This window comes from Fusarium verticillioides, chromosome 9 (assembly GCF_000149555.1).
Source record: "Fusarium verticillioides 7600 chromosome 9, whole genome shotgun sequence".
Classification (NCBI taxonomy): domain Eukaryota; kingdom Fungi; phylum Ascomycota; class Sordariomycetes; order Hypocreales; family Nectriaceae; genus Fusarium; species Fusarium verticillioides.
Genome location: NC_031683.1, coordinates 2,225,416 through 2,250,314, shown reverse-complemented (window position 1 = coordinate 2,250,314; position 24,899 = coordinate 2,225,416). Strand labels below are relative to the sequence as shown.

The window sequence follows — 24,899 nt, the reverse complement described above, 5'->3', positions numbered from 1 at the left end:
GAATATATCAGGAAAACCACAGCCTAAGTAGGGCACTCGATCGCGCTAGCAAGATGTGTGCCAGTTGTCAGGCTACTCTCAAGCATCTACAGTCAGAGATTCGAACAAGACGATAAACCAGGAGAACTCTAGGCAGAGATGTTTCTAGCTAGGTTCTATGGCTGGGTGTTAGCCGCTGCCGTGATCAGGCGCCCAATGTGTGAAACTACGTAGGACTGGTGAAGATGGGCAGATCCACGATGAGGGAAGATTCAAGCCGCTTGCATCATAGAAAATCACGCATGATCTCTCGCCCCATTACCCACTGGAACTTAGCCATACCACATGACAGTTTCGTCTGGAGCAAGATGAGTAATGAGATAATGCGATGCAAGCAAGCTTAAGAGTGAGCCAGACATCGAAGTGGGAGTTGCTGCAGGAGAGAGACCCCTAAGGAGGTGGAAGGTTGGGTCTCTAAGTGGCTATCTATGCCCAGTGCTGTAGCTACCTTATTGTGCATGGAGCGTGTTAGTAATATCTAGTAAGATACTGATATATGGCAACTGATGGCGATGGTGTGAACCTTTTGTCAACACATTGCGAAGATGAGAGTGCGCGTCGCCGTGACAGTAGTTTAGTGGCCTAGGGCTAAGACACCAGGATCCTGTCGATTCAGCTTGTCGTCAGAAGTCACCAAGTTTGAGGTTAATCTATCAACCTTTTCTGAGTGCACACACTGTCCAATCGATTGGGTGTTCTCGTCATAAATCCGATTCGCCATACTTTCAGGCTAAAGTGCAAGAAGAGTACGAGAAGTCAAATCATGATAATTTGCATCAAGAAGAACCTGAAAAGCGGTCATCTATAGTCTGGACCATAAAACTTTCATCCGCAGACTTCGATTTCGGTTCGTCAAGAGACATCTGTGTGATCATATGTGCATCCTTGCGTGTCCAAAGAAACTCATTCCTGTAGTGTCTCGTTTGACTCTTAGCTAATGCTGTTTGAAAGTATAGAGCTATACTATGTATTGGAAAGCGATGTGAAGCTTATTTCGCAGCCAATGATAGATTGGTAGCCTGAAGTTTATTACAACTTTAACTATATTCCAGTGAGTCATGTCAAAGCAAGCCATTCACGTGCACAAATCCACGAACTCAGGGCAGATCGAGTGAACATGGGCCCTACAACGTGACTAATGTGGGTTGTTCAACTCTGTTCGGCCGTCTATTTAAGTAAGCGTCCCCCCCTTCTGCAGAACCGGACAATTCTCTCTCTGCAAAATTCTCTCACCATTCTGTTGTCTCACATTTGACCTTTCTTTTCATTCGCCACCATGGTTTCTCTCGCACAACGACTGGGTAAATGGTACCAGTTTCGTTTCAAAAATCTGACGCTCAATGTCCCTAGCACTTGCATCACAAATAATGGAGCCCTTAGTTTACTCTTCAAAGACAAGGATGAATACGAGATGAAAGGTGTATACGAGTTGACTGGCCACGTCTTTGTGGACTATATAATGTCACACACCTATGAAGTTGACTATGAGGCCGCAGAGCAAGACGAGTATATAGCTTTGAGAGAGTACAAGATCGCACTCCAGGCCTGGGCTGTCGGACGCAAGTATAACATCCGCGGTCTAGCTTTGCTAGCCAGAGACCATGCTGTCAAGCTGGCTGAGCAGCATCTGCGCCCTGTCTTGGCACTGGTTGCGACAGTTGATACTCCCTTGGTGATGAAGCATATCACCGGCATCATCCACCGAATTGACGACTACACTGAGGAGTTCCTGCAGAGCTTGACAAGACAAGAGGCGAGAGACATTCTCTTGTCCGTGAAACCTCCCAAAACAGTGGGTTGGCTGTGGGCAACGCTACAGTTGATGCGGAAAGCCCAGGGGCCAGCTCTGGAACGAGGCTGGTATCTGGTTCACCAGACCCTTCCAACCCTTGTGCCAGGATTGGGAGAATGTCTGTCGCTTCTAGAAGAACTGAGACGAGTCATACAAGAAAGTGAGTATAGGGCTCCTGCAGCTATTGACCCCTTCGACGATGCCGTGGAGCACGTTCTGAATCCATTCAATCACTGGATCCCAGATGCCAAGATCAAATGTGGAAAAGTCATGCGCGCCATGGTCAGAAACTTCAACAGTTGCCAGAAGATCGGCACCCGCAATAAGGAGAAGCCGCCCGAGAGGGACAAGTACTTTTTTTACTATTCATTCATAGACTGTTGGAAATATTCTACATCATTTCAGGATAAGGCTGTTGCCTCTTGGAAGACGATTTACGAGATACGTCTTTTGATAGACACATTAGCGGGAGAGTTATTGGATTTCTGTTTATCAGCAAGTCAGATATGTTGGTAATGATACCATGATTAAATTGTATGAGATGTTTGTTGTATGGGATTTGAAAATGATTGTAGACTGATTGTGATAAACCACTCGTAATGCTTCACAATGCTACTTTTGACCTCTAGTGAAGTCTTAAGCCAGCAAAACGAGTAGTTGAACAGCTGAGAAGACCTAAGACGCACGTCGTTGCGAATTGGCATTTGCTTATTATGACAGCAACACCGCCAAGCAGAGTCAAGCAGACTTGCGAAACCGAATGTGATTCACAAGCTCCACCAGCACTAGGTAAGACCAAGCGCCAAACACCTCACAAGTAAACTCACACTCTTCTCTCTCTTCTCTCTCTTCTCTCTTCTCTCTTCCATCACAGATTTCTTCGCTGGAGCGTTTCTTATCTCATTCACCAACCTACGAAACTCGGTGCAAGATGGCGGACCACAGCGACGCCGGACCAACATGCTCGTGAGTACTCGCTTACCCGGAATGAAACTTGTTCTAATACTCTAGCAGGCCTTACGCCAGCGGTATCTGTGCTGTTTACTTCTCAGAGGAGGGCCCTCTGTACATCCCCATCTCACTCCTCAGTGAGGAGATGAAGGAAGCTACAGATTTCCAACGCGACAATTCTGCTCATCCTATGGCCGAACTGTGGCTGGACAACATCGCACTCGATGCAGGCCATGTCATCATTCACTACCTCGTCACGGGTACCTACCAGTACCTCCAGCACAAGAAGGAAGCAGAAAAAGATGCGAAGGACTTTTCAGCCGAGTTCGCGACTGCTATTCGTGTCTACGTCGCTGCTGACAATCTGCTCTTGCCCGCCCTCCGTGAAATGGCTAAAGGGGAGATCCTTAGCGTCGGCAAGTGGCTTAGCCTCCCTGCCTTGATCAAAGTCATGGAAGAGGCCGCCCTGCCGTTCAAGGCATACCCCGGAATTGCCGCTTATGTCGAATCGCGACTTTTGTCCTTCTCTCAAACCGCAGCTATGGATGGCGGCGAAGACCATGTTGACGAGACACTCCTTGCGCTGGGTGCTCCGGATACATTGAGCCAGGTCGTACTGCGTAGCGTCCTGCTTTCGAAGGCTTCCCGAGGCCGTCAGATGGAATCACCAACCTACAAGTCTGCATGGGGAAATCCTAGAATCGAACTGTGCCATATGGAACAGGCCATGGAACGGGCCGAGGGCTCTTCGTCCCGAAACGCTGAAGCTGCTCGCTACGAAAAAGAAAATCTCCATCCACAGAAGCCAAAGGCGAAACAGAATGGGGAGACCTCACGCCGGGGTTGGAAGCGAGTTGGAGCTCTTGAAGAAAAAGCCGAAAAGAGAGCCGAGGAACTCGCAAGTGAGAGAAAGTGGAACGCTACGCGTCGGGGTGGATACGACTGGCCTGCCCGACAGTCTTTTTTTGAGGAAGGTTAGTAACAGTCTTACAAAGCCTTGACTAGATCAAGTTGCTGTATATCCAAAGCCAATGCTAATTGCGGCAGTCGGTGATGCTCACGAACACCCGCCCGTTTTCTCCCTTCGTAAGCGCCAGGCTTTCGAGCGACACGACCAATGTGACAGTCCGACCGTCATACCTGGAACCTGGAATGATCAGCTCACACCTGGCTCCAGTATGGACTGGCCAGAGGACAAAGAGGCCGTCAACTGGTCATAGGGCCTTCAGCCAACGCAGGATTGTGGAAGGAATGGTAGATTCGAGATCAATGGGGCTTCATAAGGAGATTAGTATCAGGCGGTCATGAAGGGAACGATAGCCTAGCTCGTAATACACCGAATCTCCCCCCGCTCGCAGCTCGCTTGCTATCGTGATTGTCGTGAATCTGATCTGTTTGATGGTTGATTTCGATGATGCAGGGAACAAAAACTGGGCTGAGTTCGTCCAAGCTGGCTTGCCCATGGAAAGCACGTGACTAGAATGAAGTTTGACTTCACTCAGCGAGAGCAACACTTCATATCAAAAAAAACAAAACAAGAAGACCTAAGAATAAGCCCAGTTAAAAAGAACTAACGCCATTATGCAGTCGTATTAAACTTGTTGATGTTCCATTGTGCTGCTGAGGGTGTGGTAGTGATGTTAGCTTAATCACTGCTGAGGCACGTGATTGTCGTCTTCCACAGGTCACCACTCGGACAGCAAAAGATACAGCTAGCACACAAAATGCGAGACCAGGACTAATTCAAGAACAACCTCCAGTATTGACCCTCTAGAGTGGCCAAGTGGAGCATGGATTGGCTTATCGCAAGGTGGCGCGGCTGATAAAAGGTTTGTGCGGAAGTATACCAGAGAAAATGATGATGCATGTCTATTGTCTCAATCTAATCTGTGACTCATAAGAGCATGCGGTGCCATGCATGAGCCATAATTGCGCGGTTTTAACGTTATTGGCTACCGCCTCATTCCCACTTTCATAGGCTCAGGGTCTCAAAGTTCAAAAAGATAAACTTTCCCACAGTCAAATTCGGAGTCAAGTCATTCTATGCGTGGCTGTCAGTGATTTGTTCTCCGCACTTAAACAGCCCGCCTTCATAAGCTGGACTTCGCTAGGAGAGGAAAGAAAACTCAGGACCTTGACCCTAAGCGATGAAAATATTAGGTAAATTTAGCCTAAGCTTTAGGGATTCTTTTCTAAGTTTATTTTAACGTCTTACGTTAAATTTTAGTATTTCCTTGCCCCCTGAGGGTCTCCCAATGATAAGAAAAGTGGCCAATGGCGTCTCTGAACTTTGAGACAAAGTCGGACCCCGAGAGAAGAGTCGAAAGTCGTCATCTAGGTATTTATTCGATGACATGCTCCGTGCAGCAGCTGTATCCTTCTCTTCTCTTCTCTTCTCATCCACGTCAAACCTTCAGCGTACCACGCTAATAAACTCACCCAGCAAACAAAAACACCAAGCCTATTCGATCATGGACACGTCAATGTCTTCAGGCTGGCCGGGCAGTCAAGGTTACCAAGTCGCCATCGAAGTTCAGGGAAATGATTTCTTTCACGTCGAGTTGACGAAGCTCAAGAAATACCCGAAGCTTTACAGGCTCATCACCTATCATGCTGCGACATCATATCCCTACGGCTATATTCACAACGGCATGACATATCCCTCCTACCATAACGGACCTCAGTACTGCATCAATTTGCACAAACTACCTCAAGGTTCCGGACACATGCTGTGGGAGTATCTGTCATCTGGGGCGTTTACTCGTCTCCGGGGCTATCATTCCGAGAGAACGCAAGAATGGTACTTTAAAGACATTTTTCACCTACATAATCTTGCAAACCAGTTCGACATGGAGGACCTCAAGTCGGAGTCCGCGAAAGAGATCTTCCGCAAGGCTCAAGAGATGGGCCTCATGGAACTAATCAACCTCCTTGAAGAATTGAACTACCAGTCTGACTTGTTCCCAAGTCTTTCCGTATACTTGGAGAAGCGACTGGTTGGTTCCGCTTTGGATTACTGTCAGAGAGGCAGCCAAAGGGCACTAGCCGAACTACAGGCCCAGCCATCACTCTCAGTCGCTCAGATACTCTTGAAAGCACTCATAGAAATTAGCGAATCTGGGTGCAATTTGGGTGAACAGAACTCCATGGTAGGCGAGGTCTATAGAAGGAAGGTCGCTGAGACAACGGCTGCTTCTGATATTCTCGGCTGGGATGAGCCCAAGGTTCCCGATACGAGGTGGATCAACCCGAAGGGTGAAATGGCGGGAGTGAGAAAGTCAGGTGGTAGTCAATTCTTCGGTGCCGCGGCCAAGCATGCGACCAGAAGGGAGAAAAGTAACTTTACTGAACCGCCATTTGAGCGAGCAGCCGTGCGCGAACCAACTTTGGATATTCCCGCTACGTTGGCTTATTCTCAGCCGCTTCCCTTTTCTAGCGCCTCTTCGGTTAGAAGTGATATACCTGTGCCCCCCACGCCATCCAGAGATACATCGACGACTTCGAGTCGTGGAAGCATCCCTTACACTCCCTGGATACAAATGGATTTGGAGGCTATGGGTCACCCAGAGCTGAAGATTCATCGACAACGAATGCCTCATGCGGCCTACCAGGGGAACCTGCCGCAGATGAAACACGCTGCTTCGAGCGAGAGACCGGCTCCCGGTCCTTCAACTACACCAGGCGAAACTTTGTTGGAAACAGGTGCAGACAAAAATGACGATACTGAAGATGAGGCTACAGAAGCTTGTGATCGACCAGTGACATCAACTGGAGGGAAATGTACCCGAGAACACGATGACCTCCTTTGACACACCTGGGCGATCGTGTAGATGTTCTTCGCATACCTTGGACGGCAGCCCTGTTCCAGTTGAAGGGCCCATGGATTGGGATACCGAACATGATCATGACTCCTAGACACAGTCCTTGAGATTTGGTTAAGACCTGTGGTTGGAAAAACGGATATACAGCGTGAGATGGATTACGGGAAAAGGTTGACTCGGAACCTACGATGCAACGAGAACGATAGTCTGGGGATTCCATTTGATCTTTTCAGTACTTTCTGTAAGACTCCCGCATGGTGTATTCTGGTGGATCTGGTAACTGTAGATCCTGTATGAATGACTGCCACCTATAAGGTTAAGCTTTATGCTGCGAACATAGGTGATGAACGAGAAAATGATGTACTGTTGATCCTGAGGTCGCAGATTGCCTGTAGCAATAGCGGTGGATGTGATATAGCCAGAAAACAAAACGCACAAGTCTTGGACAGATTGAACTACAACTTGGCGTCATAGGTAAGTAAGCCTCGAATTTGCAGAATGATCATGACCACTAAACTAAAGCGGAGGGAAACCCTAAGTATAAGGTTTCATGCACCAGGACATTCTGTGCCTTATTGAGTGACGTAGACGAAGAACCGTAGTGAAGCCTATTGCCATCTTCATACCAAGTGTCACTGTCACTGACCGCTTTTAAGATGAAAATGGAAAGATAAACATAAAGCTTAGTTATCCTGAGTGAGACTTATTCGTACTTGAAACCTGTGGCTCCTGATAAACCTCGGAATCTTCTTCCAAGACAAGAGGTGACAAAGTTTGACACCCCAGCACAGTGGGTGACCCCGCAACAAATCGAATCTGCTGGAAGAAGTGTTGAGCTAACCTTTCTTGGCCGAGGGATTAGAGCTTTATACGCCTCCAAGGCCGGCTAAGGAGTCATCATTTAGGTTCATATCATATTAGCTTTATGCTATAGCTATTGGTCAGTCATCGCGGTATTGATGTCTAAGTTGTGGGCTAGAAGTGTTATTTGCAGTTGAGACTTGTGGCTGAGAGCTTATTCCGGCAGAGAGAACCTAGAATCTGCTGGAAAGCTCAGATCATTTGGTGAGCGTTTGAGCGTCGAATATCTGCGTGTGGCTTCGGGGGCTGAGAGTCTTTGGGCCACAGAGTTCAACAGAGGTGAGTGTCAAAGTCACCATCACTGCGCCCACGATATGATTGGATGTTCAAATCATTATGAGGGGGCGATAATTTTCATTTCGTGGGCTGTGCCTTGAGTTTCTATAACGCGGCAAATCTTATCACACATATATATTCCGCAAACCACCCGCGCGTCAGTACCCCCTCGAACCTCTTCTTCTCATATTCGTCTTCTTTTTCTTACCTTGTTCGATGGGTAATATCTCGAGCGCCATATCCCAAGGTCCAATCACCATGTCTCAAGATCTGCCAGCTCAGTTCATCACGTCGTAAGTATAGTGGACCATCATGAATCCCTCTAAGCTAACAAACATTTAGACCCTATGCAGACACCTTTGTCAAGGTCCTGTTAAAGGGAAATTCGATCACGTGGATCCACAGAGGAGTCATCCCAGTCCATGTTCTGTACATGAACAATAGGGCGGAAGTAGTTGGATCCAAGTCCGCTTCGCCGATCGTGGACATGCAGAACATTGGAAATGACACAGCCCACGTAATTATCCATTTCTTTTACACAAAGAAGTATAACTGCGTCAAACCCTCGGGCTTATCTGGCGATGCAGCGAAGGCCTATGAGCTCAGACTGTCGCTCCAAGTCATCGAAGCCGCTAGAAAGATGAAACTGCCTGCGTTGGTAGACCTGGCAAAGAAAGATTGCGTGCGTTTCTACCATGAGATGGATTTCTTTAATCTCGTTGCCATCTTGGGAAAGATGAATGTTGACACCAAACACTTCCCCGAACTTGCGCAGTATATCTCACTTCACATTGAAAAGGTGCTTTCGGACCCTCATAGCCAACTTGCATCTAATCTCCTAAGCCGGACTACTTCAAACAGTATCACGGAAATGATTGTTCGAAAGTTGGTCTTGAAGGCCCGGGGTAAGCCAACAGGTGAACCCAAAGGGAGGCCCGAGCCTGGAAATGAAACACGAGACATTCCTATGGGAACACAACTTCCTTCGCATGATTCTATGCCAGAAATGCCTGAACCGTCGCAATTTACACAGCAGCGTAGGAGTCAGAAATATCAGGAAGTCCTGAAGACTCCACAACCCGATGACAAAGGGAAGGGACGAGCTGTTTCTAACCCGACAACATATGTTTCGAAGCTCCACGAAAAGACAGTTCCTCACCATGAGTCTCGTGCTGCAAACAGGCAAGAGGAAGCTCAATCTAGGCCTTCAAGGGTGAGAGACTGGCCTTGTCCATTTTCACCTCCCTGCGGCGGGTCTGCTGACCCGGAAAAGAAGGCAAACCCCCCTACCCCTGGCCTTGCGGGTTGCATCGCAAGCGTGAAGGACTTTGTTGGTAAGTGAATACATAATCCAATGCGCTGATTGCAGCTAGCTAATCGTTCAGCGGTTGAGAAATCGTCGGCTGTTGACTGGGAGGTACCCAAGTCCGAGACCGAGAAGTCCGAAAAGTCAGAGAGTGAACGGACAGAGTGTACCGTCGTTGATTCTGACGATGAGGGAGTACTTGTCGAGTCAGAGACTCAAGCTACTACGACACCAAGCACGGAGGATTCGCGTAACGCAAACAGGATGAATCTCTTCTATGCATACGACCGTTGGTAATAGCGCTGTGAGTGGTCTAGGTTTTTGAGCTGTGACGGGCGTCGCATATGCTGGTCAAGGAATCCCGACGTCAGATCCTTATGCTTTAGGATAGTCTCTTACTATCGAAGCTTAATGCAGTGGACAGATACACCCGCGTTATCTGCCAGTTCGGTTATAGTTTGGAAAATACAACATATTACTTGACCTTGATGCCCATCATTAACTATTGCGAAATGCGATATCGGGAGCGTTTGCTTAAGAAACAAGATTCTTCCAGTGAAGAGCTATCAAATGCCCTTTCCCTCGCCTGAATTGCATGCCATGTGGGTAGTGTCGAGGTCAAAGCACCGCATTCAAAGCTCTCAATTTGCTGATATGTCAAGTGATCAAGTGGCGTCACTGGACTTCACCCCTTCCTGCAAAGGCAATCTACACATCAGCTACTTCCTCAGGCCAATAGAGTAGTTCCCTAAAAGTCTGAGTGGCTTTCACAGTAGTATAAATGTTAGGGATGGATGGAAGTTGGAGACTTCGGTCTCGCTGGGCAGAAGCCCGACCCCAGCATTGGTCTAGTTGACACTATGCATTCCCGAATCGCCTATTTGTCCATAACACAAGGGTTTAAGATGTGTTTCCAATTACTGGACAGTTTAGGCGCCACCTGACCTATCTACTGATGGAGTTAGCATTGGTTGATGCGGGAGGCCTACCAGGATGCGTCATAGACAACACCAACATGACAAGAACTTTCGTTAGCAGAGAAATCCTCTTTCCCCCTCTTCTTGTTTCTTTGGAATCTGTCTACATCATCTGGAATCAAACAGTTTGAAGTCATGAATCGAGGCGATATGAAGTTCCCAGAAAAGTCGTACGTGTTCTGACCTACGAACAAAACATTCGAGAGACTAACAAAGGGCCCAGGCAGTACACCGGGGACGTTTGTCACATCCTCTTCCGGTCCCAAGGGCCCCTTCTGATCCCTAGAACGATCCTCAAAAAATGCCCAAAACTTGCTGCACGACTGGACAAGAACACATCTTCTTCAAACCACTCGAGACTGTCGATATTGAAGAGTACCCATTCTGCTCAGAGCTTGCGACTACGTTTAAGGCTCATGCTGCCGCTGTTGATCTGGATCTCCCTTGTGTCTAACTCTTGGCATCTTCTGAGATGAGAAGACTGGAAGAGAAAGTGAATCTAGTCTTGAACACTCGGACACTAAACGACACAGAACCCACTCAATTTATATCCGACGATTGCGGCAAACTTCGTATCGTACATCACAGGATTGTCAGCATCTCCATCGAAGGAGCCTAAAGAAGAAATGATGAACCAGATTGGTGTTCCAGAGAATGTTGCCATGGTGCTAGTTCAATGATTTCTTCGGTTTAAAGGCATTGGATTTTCTCAAGACCACGCCAGCGAGAATGGCTTGGGAGATGAGAAGGACTTGGGCACCAGTCAGCTCGCGCAGAAAGAACGTGAACTTTTGAAAATACTAAAGAATTTCGACAAGAAAAACTCTCAGATATATCAACCAACTCTTGAGAAGGGTTTTACTGAGAAAATGGCTAGGGAAAGCTTCACCAAGACCAATTCTTGAGACCTGGGAGACTTGTGGTAGAAGCCTATCGTCTCTACAAGCCGCTGGTCTTCAAGACCTCCAAAATGTCTCTGCCAAGCTTGCCGAGGACCTATATACCTGCAAAGAAGATCTGGCAACCTCAAAAAAGCTCTCGCAAAAGCTGGCGATAGAAGGAAAGGCCATGATGGAGAGACTGACTTTGGAGCTCGAGTTACAAAGCATACTTGGACGCCAAACACAACAAAACGGATTTTTATCTTTGAGTGACCGAGTCGGACTGAGGTCTGCGCGATCTCGTAGCAACGATCTTAGTGCGGCGGTTTCTGTCAATACTTTGGATGCTAAGGGTTCCGGGCCGATTAGTCCAGACTAGGAAGAAGAGGACTGGTGTGATGACGGTGAGTCTTATGATGAGTTTATAAAATTCAAGTCTAAGTTTATGCTTCTTGTTCCTAAGTCTTATAATGATACTAAAGCTTATGATGAGAGCCAGTGGAGTATATGATTCGATCTAACAATCTCGCAGATGGCACTCTAACACCGACCTGCACGTCGTGCAAAGGAAGAGACCGTCAATCATCCAATGTGAAAGGAGCCAAAGATAGGCTAGAGGAAGTCTGTGCACGTCTGAGTGAGTTCAATAAAAGGAAAAATAGAAAGGGGTGAGAATGAAATTTACATAGCCAATACATCTAATAGAAGACTTGGAGTCTGAGACAACAAGCACAACTGGACAGGCTACGCCCTACCTTCGGCTTCAAGCTCTGAATTAGAGGTTGACGAGGATTATGATTAGTGGATTTGGAAGGCTAAAGATCTGGAGTCGAGAAAGTTTAACACTCGACCGATTCTGGATCCTCATTTTGAAAATATGTAGACAGTATGGCTCAAATTGAGCTTGACGCTTTATATTTGTTCCTGCAAAAGCGAGTAATGCGCCAGTTAGTGCTCTAACACAGTTCGGTCCGTGGAATCTTCTCCAAGGCCAATCTCCCATAGTCTGTAACGACTGTTCAGCTTATGAAATGCAACGTATCCGAGGAGATGAGAGTTTAATAGCTTGAGGTATGGCTCTCGATCCTTCAGTACAAGTCGCACTACGGGAGCGGTCAGTCAATGTGAAAATGAGGATATTTGTGTACGCTTACTTTGCTGAGTTTTAGTCGTTATCTCATCCAAGATCCCTTCGAAGACGGACTGGGGGTCTTTGTCTTCATACCATGCCCTGTTATGAATATAGTTGCGAGTCTCGCCAGCCTTTTCCTCTTTATAGAACCTGCACTTGATTAGCCTCGATCTGAACGCTGATATACGAGCAACGATAGACTTACGATAGTACATCATTTGTAAGTCCAATCCATATGGAGATGTCAGGAACTACTTCAAGAAAAAGTGAAATGTCAGGACAAAGTGTTTTCGGGAATGTAAACCAAGCATATGCTTCCCCTACACCATCTTTCTCTCGAAGAAACCATGCCCAACTACGACCTGCTTTTGTGCGCTCTATCTGATGGAATTCCTTCCTGGCCTCAAGAGCATTAGAGTTTAGGAAGTTGAGAGATGCTGTGACGATAAAGTTGGCCACAAGCGGATCCCAATACTTGAAGGTCAGTTTCATGAGATCCGCCCAAGCCTGTAGAAGGGGAATGGGTTGTTTTTCATCCGCGCAGAAACGTTCATGGAACATTGAGAACTCTTCGAGATACTCCGCAGCCTGGTCATCTAGGAGAAGGCCAAACCATGAGTATATTCCGATATAGAGCTGAACCTCAAACGGGTGATGAGGGAAACAGACCTAAGTGTTCTTAGCCTTCATAAGAAAGAGCTTTAGGCGCAACTTACGACTGGATATACATATCCAACCTTAAACATCAGCCATGAATGCGACCCCTCTTCATAAGGTACACCTGTGCTGTCCGCGTGTGTACGCATAGCCTTCCATAAAACATCGTTGCTAGTATTCTTGAGAGGAGAGTAACCAATCTCATTGGTAAAAGATGTTATTAGAGGTTGTATGAAAGATTTCAAATCCTGTGGTTTGGGCTCAGGCTGCCTTTTCGCCCCCCCTGAGACTGGCTCCCGAAGGGAATAAGACCAGCGGAATCGAAGTGAACTGAGAGTGGGCCCCATATTTCGAATAACCGCTTGTGAAGGAAGCTGGATACGATAAGCTTATTTTTTTTTCAATGTGATCTACACATAGTATGCAGGCTTTTATACCCGTTCAGCCTTCGACGAGAACAAGGTGGCTGATGGCTTAAATCAGCACACGGAACTTGGAGAACGTGGTAGCATTAACTCGCTAAAGTCTGTTGTATGTAGCTAGATCCTTCTCGTATTCTCCTGAGACGACGCGTCGTTTAGAAGCTCATACTAGAGAGAAAACGGGAAACTGGTCCGACTTTTGGAGGGATTTCTGCAACAAGATGGAGAAAATCCAGGGCTTGAACCAACTGCATATCTACAGACCAATCACTAACATTCATTAGTGGAGACTTTCCACGTCTTATCATACGAAAAACAAGGTTGTTTTGAGAGTGATGCCAAGACTGCTCGCTTATGCACGAATTCGAGGTGATAGACATAGCACATGCTGGCTACAGGAGAATTCCCTGTGATAAGCGCTCGGGGAGCAAGAATGCTCAGATGTCTGAGGAGAGAATGCGAAAATTAGCTTAGTAAAGGGTCTCCTGATCTTAGCCTAAATTACCTAAAGATTCTTATAATTCATGATATAGTTCTGGAGTTTCTTCCCTCCCGAAGTGGGCTTATAGATTTCCGCTTTAATCCTAGAAGCGAGAAGAGGAAACAAAAGTTCTCGGTTAACTGAATCCCGGGCACACACTCTTATCTTGCTAATAATCTTCATCTTGGACTAAAGTCGGATAATGAGACACTATTACACAGCCTAGACCTATTTCTCCGCATCTGGCTTTCGACCATAAACATATCGAACACGCATGTATCCATGAATTCTCTTATCCTTGAACGCCTTTCTCATGTTCATCAAGAACACCTGATATTCATCTTCGGGCCAATGCATAATCTGGTGCCAAACCACCATTGTATATCCTTGGAGTATTCAGTATTTCTTGATCACAAGTTGAGAAGAGGTTGAATTACCTTCGAGGTCATTCTCTATCGAAGCACGGAGGAATTGGCCGACCTTTCGCATTTTCTCGTCTTTGGGCCATCCGCCAATGGGAACCTGCATACTATTAGCTTGGAGCCTTGTCTAACGTCTAGAGGGTGTGGAACCTTGAAGTCAAAGCTCTGCACGCCTACCAGACCAGCATCGCGAAATAGCTGAACGTCGTTCTCGATATTAGTGAAACTTCGCCCAAAGCCCTTACCACTCTCGATCACCAATCGATTCCAGGTCTGTAGAGCCTCCACGTCGTCGATGCTACCATCATCTGAGTAGAAAGTCGGGTTGATCTCCCCAGACTCAACAAAGCCACCTGGCTTACAACAGAGAGAAGCTTCTTTAAACAGGGTTCCCCAGTCTACTATCGCGCCCATAAGAAAGCGGACATGCACAAGATCGAAATAATTCTCAGGCCAGCTCCAGTTTTTCGTCGCGTCTTCAAGCTCGAACTTCACATTTGGTGGGACCCAGCTTGGTTGGATGGGAGAGAGGTCTGTTCCGATGACCTCGACGCTGGGGTGTTCATCGGCAAAGTCACTGCACCAGTTAGTACCAGATGAGCATCCTACTAGGGAGCTTGAGAGGTGAGTACATAGCCCAGATTCCTTCAAACAGTCAGTCTTCATGTGCTTAAGTTGGGGCTTGTAACATACCAGTTCCAGTACCGACGTCAAGTACTCGCTTTAGCTTGTCAGTGTCTCCGTAAGCATTTAGGTGACTGGAACAACTGACCTGGATATCATCTTTCAAAGGGACAAGCGTCAACTTTCCATCAAGGAGCAGTGTCAGGACATGGTGCCTATTTGTGTAAGTACTTTCCTTGAACATGACAATGATCTTACGTGATATCAATTGAATCTCTCTGCTGCTCGTCGTTCGGTGTAAAGTACTCCGTATTATACCTCTCGCTATGAAAGGTACGTCCTTGAAATTTGCGATATTCGAGGATGCTTGATGAGATGGAAGCAGTAGAGCTTTCTCTGTAGAACACCATTAGTTCAAGTTTCCGTAATCCCGGGCGAGACTGACGCATCATCTCCAAATGCTGAGTCGCTGGCATCACCCTCATTTTCATCCTGAAAAACACGTTAATATGACAAGTAACGAATTGCCCTGTCGCGCTTCATACCTGTGCGATGATAGGGTCTCCAGCGGGAGAACTTCCGGCTGAGATATTCTGCTTGGTAACGCCATCGCGAGGGCTCCCGCCTGCGCTGTCAGTTTTTGGTGAGGCCATTATTGCTGTGTCTCATGAAGTTAAGTTTGCAATTGAGGGGAAAAAGAAATCGAGAACAGCAAAAGGATCAGGTTACACCGGCTATTCCTTACCATTGCCGCAGGATTTTCCCGGTGCCAGGATGTTGCATTTTATGTCGCACTGTCACTTTGTCACCATCTGCATGTAATTACCGCCGTGGATAGTCCGCGAGTAATGGTCTCTTTACTCAAGTCTATGTGCCGTATGCGCTTGTTCTTCTAGGCGACGTTTGAAATCTTAATCGAGACGCGCTCATCATCATCATAAATGACCAATCCCTTCTCAAATCAGTGCGTGTCTCATAACCCTCATCTGACCAGATCAGAGAAAGGACACCTATTCACGGCGAATCATTATTGCAACCTTCTTTTGTGAGACTTTTGTTGGTTGCATCAATCCACTGAATGACTGGGTTCGGAAATATTTACAGCAACCGATTGGCCTGTTGGCTGATCCTTTACGTTTCATATGCACGACACTCTTCCCCGTTGTATGTCTGCCCATTATTTGCTAGGGACCAGTGTTGATTATCCCTTGCCAAGTCGCTTGCCCGGCTATTATGGTATATTAGCATGTCAAACAAGCAGCCCGGCAGGTCAACTCTGGAATGTCATGGCACGAGCTCAGCAAGATATCCATATTCAAACTATTGTGATCGTTTCTGTTGTGAACCGACATGTCCCAGCTGCATGCTTCGATACAAATCCCGGCCCAGCCTCCCAGTTCCCAGCTCTGGTGAAGTTCCCATCATCATTTTTCTGCACCAAAAGACCGTGCGTGTGAGACCGCTTCGAAGTCTCCAAAACAGCAAGGAGATACAAGTTCTTTTGGGAGATCAGCCAAGCCTTCCTTTCACCATCCTCCCAAAAGGCCACAGTATCGGCGGTGATACCGAAGCTGTGCCCGAGCATAGTTTGTATGTCTTGATAGCTTTCACGACCAAATCTACCTTCGGCCACGAACTCTTCGTCGTTGGCGTCCTTGAGGACGAGTGCATCAGACGCTACTAGAGGCCCAGTCAATGTTAAAGAAGCAGACTTTACTTGACCGAATCGATTGTTTGGGTCAACCGATTCCACCGTAACATCGTCCACAACGGCCAGAACAGTTCCTTCAACTTCTAAGATATCAAATCTCACACGGCAATCCAAGCTGGCCCAACTCCAAGACGGCGCGCGGTAAACTTTCGACCTTCCTAATCGTCCAAAGGAAGACATTTCCCAAAGAAGACCTTGTGGCATGGTGCTGCGAAATATCCCAGCGCAGTAGTCACTGCCGAACCATGAGATACAACGTCGGGCCACAGCGGCGAAAGCAACAAGCTTGTCTTCATCCGGATGGCTAAGTCGACGGTCTGTGTATTGAGAGACCAGGCCGAGGTAGTATGTGAAAAGATCTCCTTTTTCACGAACACTGAATGCGTTTTGGGCCATGCAATCGAAGCCGTTCCATACATCGTCTCCCACGCCGCCTGGTAGATACTCAGTGAGATTGCGGCTTCTGTCGCATTCCCAGGAAATACGGTCTGAAACAAAGTGTAAGGTCCTGGGTGAGAGGAGTCTCTCCTGGAATACCCATGCCCTGTAACTAAGCGGGAGATCTATTCTTGACCAAGAAAAGTCGTCGGAGGTGAATATTGCGCAAATGTTCCAGAGATCTGACCTTTCTTTGCTATCATCTACATCGTGCTCGCTTTCGCTTGAAGGTTTTGGCGGCGTACGAAACGGAGTCCAGACATAACAGTCTTGCAGATACATCGGATCCCTCGACCTAAAAGCACCTCCATGGGGGTTCTCGGACACATCGATGGAAATATTTAAGGCGCAGTTGTGATACACTAGATGCATATCCTCTGAGTGCGAGAGCCAATCTTCATGAGAACCAAGACCAGACTGTAGGATGCAAAGCGAGTCGATCCAGATGTATGGAATGCCAATTCGACGACAGGTTATCACTGCATCTCTGAAACTGGCTGGAAGGTTCTGTAGCTGAATCTCAGTGCAGAAGTTGGATAAATTGTCGGATGTTAACACGAGGAATTCTGGGTTTTCTCCCCAACAATGACTCAATGCCGCATAACAGCCTTCTGGTCTCTCATCTTTGGAAACGATTAGTCTTGGGGACTGCTGATCATCGCCAACATGAATGAGCCGCTTAGGATACCAGCCGTCCTCCGAAGCGGATCCGCAATCGTGATGATCTTTACAGGTCTGAAGCCACTTCTTAGCCAGGCGTGCAACTTCCTGGTGGCCGGTGTTATCGGGTATTTCCCGCAACGGCGGAAATTCCGTTCTGACTCGCGTGGGCTCCGAGATTTGATCTGCAACGACAAGGGCGAGAAAGTCCTCATAACCGATTGGAGGTTTTCGTAAAGAAAACACATCGACAAACAGGAACCAGTTCGAGTAACTCCGGGATTTGTCAAGATTGATTGATGGCCCACTGACAGCATCGTAGAATTCAATATTCCAAAGAAACTCCCATGCGTTTTCCCACCTGACCTGATATTCTATATGGCTCAAATGCTCAGAGAAGAGGTTACTGCGTAAGTAGAGACAGATTCTGCACCCATTCTTTGCGGCGGTGGCAAGGCTTTGAAAGTTTTTATGGTGAAGTCCTTGCTTCGCATCAGTCTGAAATATGGACATACATACTGCACACAACATGGTCGCGAAAATAGATCAGCGGAATGTTTGCGGAAGGGCTTCGTATGACGATAAAAATATCTCATGATGCTGAGTATTGTGAGCTGACACGAGTGAGGTCGCTTGGGGGCTGAAATAGGCAACCCATGTCAGCTTGGGTTGGGCTGCTATTACATATTGCTTTACTCCGTACTCATCCGAGTAACAGCTGCACGGCGCAAGAAAAGAAAATTAGGCGAGATTCAGAGAGGAATGTCAGAAAGAAGATGAGGATTTGGTATTATCGTGATGTGGTAGAGTATTAAATATTATTGGGAAAGTATCAACTTAAGACGATATGAATCAGCCTCAAGCCACGCAAACCGCGAGACTGTGCACTTGACAACCCGTGACATGGGTCTTGGACAATACCAAGAAGACTGTCTACGTAGGCAAAAGGTCCTTCGATCTCTTTGACACAGTGGTCCTGAAATTAACGTAGTTGATGAAGCATAGACCTTGAAACCCACGGAAATGATGATTGCTTTCCCTTTTGAAATGCACTTGATTCACCAACTAATTCCTTCTCGTGAAATACTCTGAAAATTCAACATTATCCTTGAGATTTTGCAAGGTTCTTTTATCATACTGCAGCGAGATTTCAAGACCTCTAGAATCGGCACGCCGTGGTGGTAGAATTAGACAACGGCCATCAGGCTTATCTTCCGTATCTCCAACAGTAACCCTTGTGGCGAGAGGATAATCGAGATGCTTCCCAAAGCTGATATCGTTGTACCCATGGTGCTGAATGCACACTATGAGCATATCAGGACCCGGATAGCGGTTGGCGTTCCAGGTCAAAGTGGTGCTCTTCGGCATCTGATTTAAAAGCCCGACAAGTCGTCTTACTGCCTTGTCATCCACTGCAGCTATCGCTCTCTGTACATTGAGTGCGGCTTGACCGTAGATTGTGCTCTTGCAGTTCCGTGACGGTAATGATGACAGAACCGAGCCTTCTTGCAGACTAGCTACAGATAGCTGAGCCACTGCATTTGGCTCTGCAAAGTTGCCCCAGTATGTGGACGGTATCACTGGGCTTTCCATACGGGTTCTCGCATCCACTGTAATAGCTAGCTTTGCGTCGGGATACTTTCGGCAGTCAATATCTCTGGCCAGAACTACGTGACGCCATAGGAACGCGCATAATGCAGTGACGGTTCCAGCCTTGGTAGTAGAAGGCATAGTGCTCAGGATACGGGTTTTGAGTAGTGCAATCTTATCGGCCGGGATAAAATAAATGGCACTCTCAAACACCTCATCTGAACTGTAGTCCGTAGGATTGAGAAATTTGTCCTTGTCTTCTGCCATTTTCCAGTTGGGAAATTCCTCTAGAGTTGTGTTAAGGTCGCCCTTGACGACGTCGTGTCTGTCCAATAACTGAACCGGTGATCTTGGTTGGCTTCGTGGCTGACAAGTTGCGGCGGCAAAATGCGACCCTATTGTGGACCAAAGCAGGAAGTTTGATTGGCCATCTCCAGCAACATGCTATTAGCTCGTCAGTCTGCGTTGCAATATGCTTAAATGCAGGAACCTACATGCAACTGACTGCCAATGATGAGACCCCCAGGGATGAAGTTGGCTTGCACGATAAGAGAAGGAAGCTTTACATTGTCTTTCAACTCAGATGAGGGCCCAAAAACAAGGCTCCTGGGTATCTTGCTATGTGGGAAATGCTCTTCTTCAAGCTGGTCAAAATTTCCGTAAGTCCATAGACCACACAGCTGGGCAGAATTGTAGTCTTTGTAGTAAATCTCAACTCCCCTGGCAGAGTCAAAGACAAGCTCAACCTCTTCACGGCTGCTATCGACGCGCTTCTGCACACAGCATGTAAGCTCGGGAATATCGTTCACGGTCACTAAGAGAGCCCTATGTAGAGCAAGGAAGATCTGCTCCTTGTCTGCATCGGGACTGTGTCGGAAGAAGAAACATGTCGATATGTAGTCTCTAGGCGCAATCTGATCAATGGCGGAAAGCCTCACTACCTGGCCCTGACTGTTTCGATGTGCCCGGATGACTGCAACGGAGCTTGGAGAGAGGCCCGGCACGACTCTCAGAGTACCTGACATACTTGTAGACTTGGGGATACTATGTTGTTCCTTGGTTTGTTTGCTTTGCGAAGTGCGATGTGGTGAAGGAAGATAGATAACAAAGGATTAAACTGGTGTATAGAACTATCACACAATTGAAGAGGCCCTTGCTTAATGCCAAAATGGCCTCGGATGATGTTCCAGCAAGACCAGTGGTTGCACATTGAGAGATGAAAGCTAGACTCTGGAGGAATATTTCGGTGCTCCTGGGCCAGGTTCTATCAATCGACAATCGTGTGAGAACTCTCGCGAATGCATTGCAATGAAAGCTAGTCTTAGAACTATACCATGATCTTCATCATGTCGCTAGCCTACGCCATCATTCTCATGTAGTCTTACCATTACTGAAGTGCGTGGCTACAATACTTTCAAGATCAACGCTGAAATTTGTTAGCTTGGTACGTGACTCGTCATATAGAAGAGTGTAAATACGTATCTTAGACATAACAAGATGATTCATTTATTACCCTCAGAACAGGGGTCTTGCCAATAATGGAAAAATGACGGAGGTGTGTTGGACTAACCAAAGGTGAGACACGGCACTCCCTTGATCTGAGCTGTGGATTGGTTTCGCAAAGTTGGGAAGGGGAATATTGACTCATTTGACCACACGCTCACCCGACCAGTAAAAGCAGCTCGCCATCGTTTATTCTTACTGCTGGCATGTAAATGCGTTACAGATGGCATTCTGTACGCGCTGAGAGTTGAAGTATTTAGTAATATAGTATTACCATACCTTACCTTGGTCTCCACCATGTCTCAGCTATTAATCTCTGTGCCGTGCCCGAGAGACAAGGGTATGCTTCTCCGCATCCAACATCTGGCTAGGGTTCCAGGCAATCAATGGCAGAATATGTAAGAACGTTCTGCAATAGTTCAATTAGGTAGATTCTACGGATACTGTAGGCTTCTTGAATCATCTTTGTCATCTCCCTCCTATCTACGGAGTATTAACACCTGGAGGCCCCGACATCAGTCCCTTAGTTATCTAAATTAAGCCGGTCTACAATCCCAGAGTCTCTTTCGACCACGATTATTGAAATTGGCTGACCGCAGACAATAAGCGAGCTTTTTAGGCACTACTTAGCATCGCTCTTTTCTGATACGAGAAACTAGGACTAGCGCCAACGTTTTCGTCATCTCAAACATGTCGATCTCAGTATCAAGGGCACTTCTAAGACAGTTTCGCAAAGACTCAGCTGATGAGATCTGGGGATAATGAGTGAGAATTTCTGAAGTTTCAACGCATCGGCTGTCCTAGCATTAAGGGGAAGTGGGACGTGTACACGCATTCCATCTTAGCCCATTTACTTACGTATTGTTTTGTTCATCTTTCGCGATCGGTGATCAATCAGCGCAACACATCAAAAGGGAAAAGCCCTATAATTGAGTTGCCTATGAGAAGCTGATTCTGATATGGAAAAATGTGAGCACTTAAGAAAGAAATTACTCAAATTTCACTCCAATCAAACATGGAGACAGCAATGCTTCAGCAACTGCTGAATACCTCCTGGATCGAGCCAGCAGGCCCTGTGAGCCCTGGTATTATCGAACTATCTGCCATGGATAGCTTGACAGCACCTGTTTACCCTTCTCCAACATTATTCTTTCCCCTCAAGCCGGGTGCAAACCCATTGGACCTTTATAACGATTGCAAACGGGGTCTCGCGCGTTACTTGTATCAGCACCCTCATCTCTGCGGGAAAATTGTCAAAGATGAGACAGGACGAAATTCGATTGAAATATCTCCGGCGCCATATGCTGGTGCTCACCTTGTATACTACGACCATCGGGAGATGAAGGAAATGCCTTCATATGACGAGTTCAAAAGGTTTGGCTTTCCCTTTGCCGATGGCAATAGAGACGGGCTAAGCAAACTTTGCCCCGAGAATTTCCCAACAGTCCGAACTGGTGACCCTGTTATCATCACCCGTTTCAATGTTATCAGAGGTGGGATCGTGCTAACAGTCTCTATTGCCCACGCAATATGCGATCTCGTTCAATTCATCGACTGTATAAAGTCCTGGGCTACCCATACGCAAGATGTTTCCAATGCTCGGATGAGAAATGAGCCAGAGCCTTCACTGCCGGAACAAGTGGCGCCGCATCTGGTGGATCGGTCGCCAATGAAGGCCAACTCACAGATCGAACATGATCTTGATAGAGTGGCGGCTCGGGCAGCAAATCTGCCGTATTGGACAATGCTTGATCCTCGGAAGCCAGAGAGTATAGGTTCGACATTGGAAAATCTCTTCACATCGGCGCGTCTGACAGATTCTGATCTCGCTTCCTCAAATGAAGCTAAGCTCCGTCAACCGTCAGCCAGTGTATGGAAATTTCCCAAATCGTCAATACGGATTCTTGATTTCATGGCTAAGAAGGGGTCATCCGGAAAGACAAAGTTGTCGGCAATCGATTGCTTAACTGCATTTACCTGGCAGCGCTTCTTCGAAGCAAAATGGGCCCCTGATCAGACTAGTCCAGAGCTTGTGCCTGAAACGACGCGTATCGTTTATGTGGGGAGTGTTCGGCCTCGTCTTACACCCCCATTGCCCCTCAACTACCTGCCAACATGCGTGGATCTATTTCCGGTCACTGCAACAACTAAAGGATTCTACGCCTGCTCCCCTCGATCTGTAGCTAAGGTAGCTACCCAGATTCGCATCAGTAACGACAATTGGAGTGAGAAAGCATTCCGCGAGATGCTGGAAGTGGCACAGATGCATCCATTTAGCCCTGGTATAGTCCCAAACGGCCCTCTAGACGCTCTCACAACGGATCACACGCGCCTTGGTACAGCTGTAGCCGAAGATTGGGGTGCTCTCGGTAGATGTGAGGCGTATCGTGAGCCGTATATTGGTCGAACGCCTCCACTAGGCGAGATTACATTCCTCCCGCGATGGCATAGTGGGGAAATAAGCGTCATGTTTGCTGGTGAAGCGATTGTTATGGAAAGATTGAGAGATGATGAGACGATGAATGCTGCTGCTTCTTGCCAGTTCATCATGCATGACTTCCCCAGGACAGCCAAAAAGGTCAAGCGGCCTTCCAGGTTGTAAGAACATGTTAATGGCAGATGACGGCTCATGCTTGGTTCATCATGATAATCTACAAAAGCCATACTAAAAGCTAGAGATAAACAAAAACTTGAATGAGACATCCTCTGGAGCGAATAGTGATATACCATCATAGGCGTCTTTATCTAAGACGCTACCAACTGCCTATCAACGGAATAGCCTTGCAGCGAAGCAAGAAATAAGTCATTGGCACAAATTTGACGTCTCTAAACCGCACTAACACGAAACAGAAGCTAAGATCGTAGATCGTGTATCCACTAACTAGACTTGGGCAGAACGAGACAACACCACGGCAAGGACCTAGGCCCAAAAGCTCTGTTAGACACCGCTAAACCGATCGTGGACCAAGTCTCAGCCAACCAACCACACGATAATTGACGTGATCAACGGGTCCCTTTGTCAGGAATGAATGACGAAGAACATTCGACGTCAGAGTCTCTTACTCGTAGCCAAGTTTTCACGTCTGCAAGCACGTACACTGATTTCTTTCATTCATAAATCTATCTCAATTGCACTGTTTCAGTATCGTCGATATGCCTTCCAACAACGCCGCCTGGCTAGTCGCCGCAAAGACGTCACCACTTGAGGTCAAGGAAGCGCCCCTCACCGAACCATCCCCAGGCCACATCCTCGTCAAAAACTCAGCCATTGCCATCAACCCCGTCGACATCGCCAACCAATACGTCGGCATCTTCATCCAGCCGTCCCAATACCCCATTATTCTCGGTGAAGATGTCGCCGGCACCGTGGAAGCCGTAGGTCCTGATGTCACCGCCTTCAAACCCGGCGATAGAGTCCTAGGCTACGCGACGTCACTCGCTACCAAGGATAATGCGCACAGCGCGTTCCAGGAATACACGGTTATTCGCGCAGAGTGTGCTTCTAAAATTCCAGAGGGCTTGAGCTTTGAACAGGCTGCTGTTTTGCCGCTTTCGCTTGCTACGGCTGCGTGGTCGCTTTTTGGCGATGTTACCCTTGCGATGAGATATCCTAGTCTTAACCCTACTCCTACCGGTGAGACGGTCCTCATCTGGGGAGGATCATCTAGTGTAGGTGGTTCAGCAGTTCAACTTGCGAAAGCGGCTGGGTACGAAGTTATCACCACTGCATCTGCCAAAAACCACGACTACGTCAAGAGTCTTGGAGCAGACCACGTCTTCGATTACAAGTCCCCCCAAGTCACCAAGGACATCGCCTCTCTCCTCACAGGCAAGAAACTTGCTGGTGCTTTTGACGCGAGCGGTTCAGAAGACGGCATGGACAGCGCAAGCCAATCAATTGTTCACGCCGATGGTCTCCGTAAACTCATCTGCGTGCGATCCGTCTCCTCTGAAGTCCCCGGCGTTGAGGCCAAGACTATTCTTTCGACTAGTATTATCAGCACCCCTGTTGCCAAGGCTGTTTTCGGGGATTATATACCCGCTGCTCTGGAGCAGGGCAAATTCAAGGCTGTCCCGGAAGCGGAGGTTGTTGGAAAGGGCTTAGAGGCTGTTCAGCTGGGCATCAACACGCTCGCCAAGGGCGTTTCGGCTAAGAAGATCGTCGTTGCTCTATAAAGAGGAATGGGACTATATAAATGAGATTCAGGAGAGAGCTTTGAACATAGATGACTAGTTTAAGAGATACGAAGAGTTGCACTATTTGCTGTAATGCCTTCCTCTACATGCTTTACGTGACTCTATACGTACAGTCGGCTATGCGGGTATGACAGCCCGTCTTTCAATGTGATCACTCA

The 24,899-nt window shown here is 47.3% G+C and overlaps 11 protein-coding genes across 12 annotated transcripts; 7 read left to right on the top strand and 4 right to left on the bottom strand.

The window, feature by feature from the left end:
- Window positions 1-1,251: 1,251 nt before the first annotated feature.
- FVEG_10169 (hypothetical protein) lies at window positions 1,252-2,389 on the top strand. The gene has a single exon (XM_018899228.1). The coding sequence runs from the start codon at window positions 1,316-1,318 to the stop codon at window positions 2,345-2,347; it is 1,032 nt and encodes a 343-aa protein (XP_018757255.1). The 5' UTR covers window positions 1,252-1,315; the 3' UTR covers window positions 2,348-2,389.
- Window positions 2,390-2,762: 373 nt separating this feature from the next.
- On the top strand, window positions 2,763-4,002 carry FVEG_10170 (hypothetical protein; the record flags this gene model as incomplete). Its single annotated transcript, XM_018899229.1, has 3 exons — window positions 2,763-2,797; window positions 2,846-3,756; window positions 3,830-4,002. The coding sequence occupies 3 exons, from the start codon at window positions 2,763-2,765 to the stop codon at window positions 4,000-4,002; spliced, it is 1,119 nt and encodes a 372-aa protein (XP_018757256.1).
- Window positions 4,003-4,918: 916 nt separating this feature from the next.
- FVEG_10171 (hypothetical protein) lies at window positions 4,919-6,980 on the top strand. Of its 2 annotated transcripts, XM_018899231.1 has the most exons (3): window positions 4,919-4,942; window positions 5,010-5,120; window positions 5,226-6,980. In XM_018899231.1, exon 3 carries the CDS (start codon window positions 5,254-5,256, stop codon window positions 6,589-6,591), a length of 1,338 nt encoding a protein of 445 aa, XP_018757258.1. In that variant the 5' UTR covers window positions 4,919-4,942; window positions 5,010-5,120; window positions 5,226-5,253; the 3' UTR covers window positions 6,592-6,980. The 2 variants fall into 2 exon arrangements, with proteins under 2 accessions (XP_018757258.1, XP_018757257.1); XM_018899230.1 differs by having other exon boundaries at window positions 5,010-6,980.
- Window positions 6,981-7,998: 1,018 nt separating this feature from the next.
- On the top strand, window positions 7,999-9,343 carry FVEG_10172 (hypothetical protein; the record flags this gene model as incomplete). The annotated part of the gene is made up of 3 exons (XM_018899232.1): window positions 7,999-8,033; window positions 8,083-9,074; window positions 9,126-9,343. The coding sequence occupies 3 exons, from the start codon at window positions 7,999-8,001 to the stop codon at window positions 9,341-9,343; spliced, it is 1,245 nt and encodes a 414-aa protein (XP_018757259.1).
- Window positions 9,344-10,173: 830 nt separating this feature from the next.
- On the top strand, window positions 10,174-10,477 carry FVEG_10173 (hypothetical protein; the record flags this gene model as incomplete). Its single annotated transcript, XM_018899233.1, has 3 exons — window positions 10,174-10,193; window positions 10,247-10,262; window positions 10,310-10,477. The coding sequence occupies 3 exons, from the start codon at window positions 10,174-10,176 to the stop codon at window positions 10,475-10,477; spliced, it is 204 nt and encodes a 67-aa protein (XP_018757260.1).
- A 1,228-nt stretch (window positions 10,478-11,705) lies between these two features.
- On the bottom strand, window positions 11,706-13,196 carry FVEG_10174 (hypothetical protein). Its single transcript, XM_018899234.1, has 4 exons — window positions 12,753-13,196; window positions 12,242-12,705; window positions 12,059-12,186; window positions 11,706-12,007 (listed from the first exon to the last, which is right to left on the bottom strand). The coding sequence occupies exons 1-4, from the start codon at window positions 13,038-13,040 to the stop codon at window positions 11,853-11,855; spliced, it is 1,035 nt and encodes a 344-aa protein (XP_018757261.1). The 5' UTR covers window positions 13,041-13,196; the 3' UTR covers window positions 11,706-11,852.
- Window positions 13,197-13,761: 565 nt separating this feature from the next.
- FVEG_10175 (hypothetical protein) lies at window positions 13,762-15,295 on the bottom strand (the record flags this gene model as incomplete). The annotated part of the gene is made up of 9 exons (XM_018899235.1): window positions 13,762-13,982; window positions 14,034-14,118; window positions 14,169-14,595; window positions 14,651-14,663; window positions 14,712-14,739; window positions 14,791-14,857; window positions 14,901-15,038; window positions 15,088-15,134; window positions 15,188-15,295. The coding sequence occupies 9 exons, from the start codon at window positions 15,293-15,295 to the stop codon at window positions 13,825-13,827; spliced, it is 1,071 nt and encodes a 356-aa protein (XP_018757262.1). The 3' UTR covers window positions 13,762-13,824.
- A 662-nt stretch (window positions 15,296-15,957) lies between these two features.
- On the bottom strand, window positions 15,958-17,982 carry FVEG_16737 (hypothetical protein; the record flags this gene model as incomplete). The annotated part of the gene is made up of 1 exon (XM_018905976.1): window positions 15,958-17,982. The coding sequence occupies one exon, from the start codon at window positions 17,980-17,982 to the stop codon at window positions 15,958-15,960; it is 2,025 nt and encodes a 674-aa protein (XP_018757263.1).
- Window positions 17,983-18,516: 534 nt separating this feature from the next.
- On the bottom strand, window positions 18,517-20,066 carry FVEG_10176 (hypothetical protein; the record flags this gene model as incomplete). Its single annotated transcript, XM_018899236.1, has 2 exons — window positions 18,517-19,485; window positions 19,536-20,066. 2 exons carry the CDS (start codon window positions 20,064-20,066, stop codon window positions 18,517-18,519), a joined length of 1,500 nt encoding a protein of 499 aa, XP_018757264.1.
- Window positions 20,067-21,559: 1,493 nt separating this feature from the next.
- FVEG_16738 (hypothetical protein) lies at window positions 21,560-23,146 on the top strand (the record flags this gene model as incomplete). The annotated part of the gene is made up of 1 exon (XM_018905977.1): window positions 21,560-23,146. One exon carries the CDS (start codon window positions 21,560-21,562, stop codon window positions 23,144-23,146), a length of 1,587 nt encoding a protein of 528 aa, XP_018757265.1.
- A 382-nt stretch (window positions 23,147-23,528) lies between these two features.
- On the top strand, window positions 23,529-24,823 carry FVEG_10177 (hypothetical protein). Its single transcript, XM_018899237.1, has one exon. It carries the CDS (start codon window positions 23,698-23,700, stop codon window positions 24,718-24,720), a length of 1,023 nt encoding a protein of 340 aa, XP_018757266.1. The 5' UTR covers window positions 23,529-23,697; the 3' UTR covers window positions 24,721-24,823.
- Window positions 24,824-24,899: the final 76 nt, after the last annotated feature.